The 7,998-nt window shown below is 52.0% G+C and overlaps 2 protein-coding genes across 2 annotated transcripts; one reads left to right on the top strand and one right to left on the bottom strand.

Annotated features, from left to right (window-relative positions):
* The first annotated feature begins 1,204 nt into the window (after positions 1 to 1,204).
* Positions 1,205 to 3,443, top strand: BJX68DRAFT_22693 (uncharacterized protein). The gene has a single exon (XM_071038578.1). It carries the CDS (start codon positions 1,716 to 1,718, stop codon positions 3,339 to 3,341), a length of 1,626 nt encoding a protein of 541 aa, XP_070901772.1. The 5' UTR covers positions 1,205 to 1,715; the 3' UTR covers positions 3,342 to 3,443.
* An 841-nt stretch (positions 3,444 to 4,284) lies between these two features.
* On the bottom strand, positions 4,285 to 7,548 carry BJX68DRAFT_231552 (AP-1 complex subunit gamma). Its single transcript, XM_071039361.1, has 5 exons — positions 7,363 to 7,548; positions 7,152 to 7,275; positions 6,901 to 7,089; positions 4,749 to 6,846; positions 4,285 to 4,688 (listed from the first exon to the last, which is right to left on the bottom strand). The coding sequence occupies exons 1-5, from the start codon at positions 7,370 to 7,372 to the stop codon at positions 4,593 to 4,595; spliced, it is 2,517 nt and encodes an 838-aa protein (XP_070901771.1). The 5' UTR covers positions 7,373 to 7,548; the 3' UTR covers positions 4,285 to 4,592.
* Positions 7,549 to 7,998: the final 450 nt, after the last annotated feature.

The following is a 7,998-nucleotide window of genomic DNA, read 5'->3' as shown; positions in this document are numbered from 1 at the left end:
CCCCAAATTGGCCTGCAGAACGCAGTTGTAGTCACAACTGGGAGAGTCTGCGGGGTTGCTTTTTTGGCTGGCTCTGAGAGGGCGCTGGAGCTCCAGAGCCTTGAAGCTTGGAAGCTTCTGAAACTTTCGAGCAGGAAAGATGGAAATTAACGAACAGATCTATCAACTGGAAAGCAGCCAAACAGAGCAGGCGTCCCTCGCGGTGACAGGTGGTGGTTGCCATGGTTGCTCATCTGCCACAGGAGCTGGATGACCAGGCAGTGTACACACGACTGGGTAGGTTCAGGGCGAACCTAAGCATGGGCTGGCAACGTGATGACAAGTAAGAGCCCGAGAATGAGGGGGCAGATGGGGAAAGACGATGCTAGGGTGATGGGCTCGCTGAGTCGCTGCTGTACGTTTCCAGTCGGCGTCGAAGGATAGGCTCCGCTATGGACTTTGGTCTACGTATCCCCAAAAACAGTATGGAGCAGGATCCGCTTATTCTTGTCCTCAACTTGGGATTGTTGTTATATCTGTATCACATCCACCTGCCCTCTCCGCACCCCCTTCTCGCCTTGACTCTTCTCAACTCTGCCGATAAGAGCCCATTCATGATTGACCGCTCCTTCACCAGCTGCCAGCGCTGACTTCCCCCTCTGTCCCCAGTTCAGGCTGGTTTCACCGCCGCTTTGCGTCTTCAGGTACGAGTGTCTTGTTTGGGAATGAGCATCTCTTGGGACCAACTGAACTGAGACCATGCAAAGCCTCGGACCCTGTGTTTCTGTGGATTGGGAGACGAATTCCTTCTTTTACTACACCACTCGATAGCATTGACTCTGCAAAGCCACCGCAGGCCGCTCCATAGAGTGGCATCATCAAGCAGCTTCCAGCAGTGCAATCCGGATTCCAGCGCAGTGATAAGTCAGGCTTCTACTGTCGCCCACTGCCTTGATCATCATTCGACCCATTTCGACTCGTTCTGACGTGGTACCACTCCGCCGACCATCTCACCATCTTTTGACTTCAATTCGCTTCTTTCGCTCTCTTGGTCCATTGGCTCCGTCTGATTCTTTCGGCCTTTGTTTCTCTCTCTTTCTATTCCCGTCAAGAGCAGTGTGGCGCAGTGCGCTTGCGTTGTTCTCCGGTTTGCCCCTCGGTCAGCAGTCCTCGTACTAGCGAGACCAGTTCCTGCCAGAATTACCGCGCCAAGACGAGCTGTACCCCACGCTTATTGGCTGCCCCTGCACCCTCCTTCCTTACCGGTACGGTTCTGTAACAGAGCCGGCTGTACCCCTCACACCCAGAGTTCAAGTTCCTCCGGGTCCGTTGTCTCCCTCCAGCCCATCAGCCTGCTTTCCTTGTGCCTGGCAGGGGAAAAGCCCGGAGTTGCACTGTTGCATCATATTCGACCGATTATTACTCTCCCCTTATTAATACTGCCTGTTAATGTTCGCTACGTTCTATTCCGCCTTCCTCCCCATTCTGCGCCGTTCCAGCCGCCTTACTCCTTGATCTGGAAAGGCTTGCTATCGTATGCGCATCTGATTGCCACATCCCGCGTCGCTCCATACCGATCCCCGTGTCTTGCTACCCGTGCGTTTGCCGCCCTTGACTCAGGATAAATACTCCATTGTCTGGACCGATTCGCCTCTTGACCTCCCAATTTTTCTACCCAAGTACAATTCACCTGTTTTATATGGTTTGTCAACCGCCGACAAACCCTCCCCGATACCATGACATCGCAATCAGATTTCGACCCATACGAGACATTAGGTGTTGCAAAGGATGCGACCTTGGCTGATATCAAATCTTCACATCGGAAACTTGCGCTAAAATGCCATCCCGACAAGATCAAGGACGAATCTCTCCGCAGTCAGGCCCAGGATCAATTCCAGAAAGTCCAGCAAGCTTATGAACTCCTCTCCGACGATAAGGCCAGGGAAAAGTATGACAACAAGGTCAAATTGGCGGAGCTAAAGCGCGAGATGATGGCGCGCGGCGCTTACTCAAAACCGACAACCCCCCGTGAATACCGAGACGGACGCTACTACGAGGAGAGGGCCCCAGCCGACGCTCGATCGTCCACCGAAGCCTTCTTTGAAGACGAGGGCCGGTATACCGCATCCCCACGACCCACATCGCGAAAGCACGACGACTACGGGGCGCGCCCGCGATCCAGAGCTACAGAGGAGAAGAAGCGGTCTTCACGAGGCGTCCCGTCTAGTTCTACCCGTGCTGCAAGGGAAGCTCGCGAAAGCACTAGAGCCAGCCGAGCGGATCAGGACCGGATCCGAACCAAGGAACGGAGACGGCAAGCCTATGATAAATTCTATGCAGATAACTCTGATTCCTACGACTCTGATGATTCTGTGGGGCCGGACAGGACCTACTACGTTCCACTTAAGATGCCCTCATCAGCACGGCATCGTGATTCTAAGGCTAGACCAACCGAGTCAGGTCGCCGGTCTGAGGCTCGACGCCGCGATTTATCCGAAGATGAGTTCTCTGACGAACGGGACCACAAACATGACAATCTCTATTCTACCGCCCAAAGCTACATTCGCCGCTCAAAGGAAACTGTCACTGAGGATCGGCGACACCGGTCTTCCCGTTCCCCTCTTCGCTACGACTCGGAGGAACCAGAAGTCTCGTCCCGACACTCTCGCCCAAAACGCTCCAGCCGCGACACTGTCAGACCTTCCTCTTCTCGCCACGGCTCACGCGAACATCTTGGCCCTCGCATGCACGAGAAGGTACCGTCAATGCCAACTCACGGCACGTACCCCGGCGCAAAAGCGCCTTCGTCTCCTCGACCTTCGCACCCACCTTCAAGATCTTCAACGAATGTACGCTCCTCGTCGCGGTCTAACCGAGAAGGTTCTCGTCGACCAGAGACGGCTCATATCTACCCAGATGCCTCGTCGCGCACGACAAAGCTCAGGGCCGAGAAACCCGATTCGGGTTACGCAAGCTCAAGTACCCCTGAAGCTACTGAGGCTTCCCCCAAGTCTTCGCGCCACAAGCCGATCATACTTGACCCCAGTGTCCCACACAGCCCGCACAGCGCACACAGCGCCCAACCGCCACCCTTGAGACACTCGAAAACATACTCGCCACCTCGACAAGAGCGACGAACGCCTGTTCGGAGTTATACTTACCAGCCTTCCACTCGCCAGCTCTTCCGAGAAGTTTCTAGCAAAGATTCACATCTCAAAGAAGAGCTGAGGCATGCACGGGAAATTCGGGAGGTCCGGGAACCGAAAGTGCCAGTGGAATATATTCGTGCCCCTCACTCCGCTTCGTACCGTGACGACTACAGTCAACACATGAGAAGACGCGAATCCGCTTCCGCTTTTTAGACTAATGGAATGCATGGTCCATGACTACACGAGACTCAGGACGCACTGTACCCTGTTATTATCGACTTTCACGGTTTTTGATCGAATCTCCGTTATTATTTTATCGTTTCCATGTTCATCTTGCATCGCATGGGTCGGAACAGCTACCCATCAAACCCATACATCTTTCTCTTCATTATCATTCTAGATGCTCCGTGGGATAGAGATCTACCAATTTTGTTCCGTCCACTTTACCTTGCATTTTACACATGTCGGCGCATCGGTTTATCTTTTTAATACACTCACAGACACACATACATGGCTTTTGCGTTTTCGGATCGTTCTTGGGGTGGGTGATGGCTTATGGTGCCTTTGAGATAAGGGAACGGAGTATCTATCTACATTATGACTTGTCTATGAACTATTAACGACCTGATGACAGAGACTGATTTGAAATGAATCTACAGAATTTTATCATGAATATTCCATCCTTTTATCAATAGTACACATTCAGTGAAATATTCTCTTTCCTTGCCTCTTGATACGTGCACCCCTGCCTCACTCTCCACCTATACTATAACAATAAAGACTACTATACTGGGTAAGTTTGTCCAGAACCGTTTTCTCCCATTCCCTACTCCTATGCATATCCTGGCGACTTGAACCGGTAGTCGTAGTCGTATGAATCTCGCTCATTTCTTCCAGTAGCGACGCACTGCTCAAGGCAATGAGTGATGGATCGAAAAGTTTCTAGAGAAATCCCCGATACTCAAAAGCACTAAATGTGAGTAGAGATTTGTGCTTCGTATGGTGCCAACACTGCTCAGGATGTCAGGCACCTTGGTGGTAAGTAAGCAGTAGGTACTAAGGTCAAGGTAAGCCTTGGTTGGCTGTTCTAAATTGGTTTAATCTGGGACAGAGGACTGCTTCGTGAATATACACGGTGAGCATATAAAAAAGGAAGAGGACGGTTTGAATTGCTTAGACTGCATCTCTATAGGCTCATTCTTCGTGTCATCAAAGAGGAAAAGAGTCAAGGAAGAAGACAAAAAACAAAACACAAAAAGAATAGAAAACGCGAAGATCATTGAAGTATGTATGTATGGTATTATAAAGACTATGTGACGTGATAGGTGGGGAGTAGGCAGAAGGAATTGGAAGGGCATTTTTCTCCATAGAACCAACCACCTATGCGACCGATTTATCCCCTTTTGGCACTCTCTAAGACATGGAATGGATAAGCTAGAAGCAGGCGGATGTCATCGTCGTCTTCTACGACTCGGACCAATCCACTTGGTCCGTTGTTGTGTCCGACCCGTCCTTTGCGTATGTGACGCGGAGGCGGAGGCGGAGTTTGGGTGGAAGGGACTATATTTCGATTCATTAGCATACTAAAATGACCTGAGAAGGGTAGAAATGACGGCTTACCCCGGTGAGAGCTGTCACTTTGAGCATTTGAACACCTTCTTCTCCGGCATCAAGTTCGGCTTTGTTAATTGCGCTTAGCTGGAGACGCTGGCTCTTGGGTACAGCGGCTTGCAACCCAACGTTCGAGAAATGGCTGAAACTCGAGTCGTTTCGGAACCGAGCTTGAATCTGCGCCGTGTTGTTGCCTCGCTGAACCTGCAGAGAAAGCACTAGGTCGTTCTTGTTGAATGCTGTGTAAGCAGCGGGTGCGGAAGGTGATGGGGTCGAGACTGGAGCGCCAGCGCCTGCTAAGAGGTCAAGAGATGCGGATGCAGTGGCGGGTTGAGGAGATGGAGTGCCTCCGTTTGAGCCAAAAAGATCCATAATGGCGCTCGTGTTCATGGAAGTAGGTTGCTGAGAAGGTTGAGGAGCAGGTGATGATAGGCCTGAATCTCCGAGAATATCCGCCAGTAAGTCCGCGGTGTTTTGTGATCCGTTCGTCGTAGGACTGGTTGCTGGAACATCGGAGCCGCCCATGAGGTCGAGGAGCATATCCTGCTCGGCCTGCTTGACGGGCTTCCTCGACTTGTCCTTGAGGATCTTGCTTGTCCGCTTCTTCGTCGAGGGGCCCAAGACTCGCTGTTCCTCGCGGATCTCAGGCGGAGGCATCCGCTCCAACACACCCCGACGGATCTGGTCATAGCCAAACAGGTTGCCGTATTCGACAGCACGCTGTTGAATTTCGACGCTCAGATCGGCGGTCCGGCCGTTGAGAAGGCGGCGGAGTCGCTCAACCTGTGCCGCGTCGTTCATTCGCACAGTAAGCTTCATTGAAGCAGTGATGATGTACTCAACGACAGTTTGTGTTGCATATGTGCTGTTGAGGATATTGTCAAAAAGACCAACAATATCGCTTTCCTTGACCTCTTTGACGAGTTCTTCCTCCTCGTACTGTCCCCCTTGGAGAAGGTTGTCGCCATATTCACCGATGAGCCAGGTAGCGGCCAGAGTCAGACCTTCTTGGGAGATATCTTCCTTCAATGACGTGTAGAGTTTTTGTACGGAGTAAGTCTGTAGTTCGGGAGTCGTTGCAATGAGGCGCACAAAGGAGGACAGGATTTGCTCTTTCACGTAGGCACCGGCCAGCTTAAGGACCCGCAGGATCGTGTCAACGTGCCAGCGCTTGTTGGGCGCGTACCTATCAGCAGCAATACCAATCTGGGTCGTCATCGTCGGCTTGAATTCGTTATCGGCAACTTCCAAGAAGGCCAACAGCTCTCGTACAAGCACTCGGACGTTACTTTCGTTGATCAGCATGAAGCTGAGGTCAAGAGCTCGTCTCCGAATACTGATATCGGGGTCACGGAGACACTCCAAAATCGTGTTGCGGTGTCTCTGAACTGCATTCGGCTCAATGGCAACAACCTTGTTCAACGTATTGAGGGCGACATAGCGAATGTTGTTGTCCTTGTTTGTGAGGAACTTTCCGAGGATGTTGACACCTAGAACCCTGAGACCGGAGTCGGCTTCGATGTCGAGGATAGTAAGGACCGCCTCGTAAAGGATTGAGTTGCCAACATTCTTCGAGGAATCGGTGTTGGTGGCCACTTGGGCGAGAATGTCGTTGATCAGCTCACTGGTGGCAGTGTCGCCGCGCGCTAGGACTCTGAGCAAACGTAGGATCTTTACTTGCAAGAAAGGGTCCGTTATCCCGGAGACATCATGTTCAGGCGCGTATCCAGATGTGGTCAGGCCCTTAAGAGCGCGCACGAGCCCACCAGCAAGAGGCCGGAACATCTCAATCACACCCTCCTGTCCTTCCTCTGCCTCTTCCGCTTCGCACATATCGACTGCCAATGTAAGGCCGCACAGGAGAACTCCGTGATTCCTATCTGACAGCAAGTTCTTTGCTTTCTCCAAAAAGTGCTCCTGGAGATCGGGGACCTTGCGGGAGATGCGCATGGCGCAGAGAGCTGCTTTTCTCCGTATATAAGGGTTGGCAGTAGAAAGGAGAGCTTCGACGTCGGTGAACAAGTCTCGAGACATCTCGACGGACGCAATGTTGCCTAGAGCGCAGAGGGCGAGACCGACGATATACTGGTTGGAGTGTTTGAGATCACTAGGGGCGAATTCCAATTAGTTGAGGGTAAATAAGCTTGTCAGAGACGCTTACTTCTGCAATGAATTCGTCACCAAAGTCAATACTTCTTGGTTCTCGTCCAGCAAAAGCATTGTGCCCAGATAGCCCAACCGCTTGTCGGCAAACCGATGAGACGCTAATAACTTGAGACATTCGATCTGACCAAAGTGCGTTCGCTCTCCGAGTGTAAATAGATAGAGCAACTTGGCCACATTGTTTCTCCTGCCGAGGTAAATGAGATGGTGGTTCACGCGATATAGAGGACAGCTGCAGGCAATGCTAACCGGACGCCCGAATCATGGCTCTCTTCCCTAAACGAAGCACGAATGGCGGCACTTTCTTTCTGAATAACAGCTCGCTCATCGGCGATTGTCTTGGCTGATCGAACATTTCGGATGAATTGCTTGACTGTATTTAAACCCGGGCGTGGTGGTTAGCCATATTGAGCTTCACGGAATAGGAGTGTGGGGGATTAAGCAATGGGCAGAAACTCACGGGAAGCCATGGCGGCCACAAGGACCCCCGGCGGGGCGGGTTAGAGGAGAAAGGGAGAGGGAGTATGAAAGCAGAGAGGGGTCGAAGACTGAAAGGGATGCGAAGAAGCCAGTCAACGCAATCCCGCGAAGTATCTGGAAGCAATGGTGGTTGATGTTGATGTCTCGTCTCCGGTGCGGGTGAGCCTCGCCCGTCTGGCTCTCTGGCTCTCCGATTGCTTGCGACTTGTCCCTCTTGGCACTATCCCCCGATTTCGGCCTAGCGTATCTTGTGCCCTTAATTTAAATCACATGACTCTGAGCTGATGTCAGCGGGCCAAGACTTGCCAGACCCTGCCTTACGAGCAAGGCACCATCTCATAAGGTCACCAGAACGAGAACGACGGGGCAGCTACGTAATGATTACTCTATTGGGCGTATCGTATAAAATAATGCAGGGCATGTGCAAGGCGCAGTGGTTAGTCGGACGAACCGCGGCCTCCGGAAGTTCCTTGCCTTCGGAGTCTACAACGCGCCAGACGGCAGTTCAGTTCCGGTTCGTTGTTGTTTGCATGGCGCATGGTCGATCCTGAGACTTCCTGGGACTTCCGGTAGGCTATTTCTTGCTCAGTGGACCCCAGTTGCCTCCTGTCTCGGT

This window comes from Aspergillus pseudodeflectus (assembly GCF_044049435.1).
Source record: "Aspergillus pseudodeflectus strain CBS 756.74 chromosome Unknown BJX68scaffold_10, whole genome shotgun sequence".
Lineage (NCBI taxonomy): Eukaryota > Fungi > Ascomycota > Eurotiomycetes > Eurotiales > Aspergillaceae > Aspergillus > Aspergillus pseudodeflectus.
This window is presented reverse-complemented; position numbering and strand designations above follow the sequence as displayed.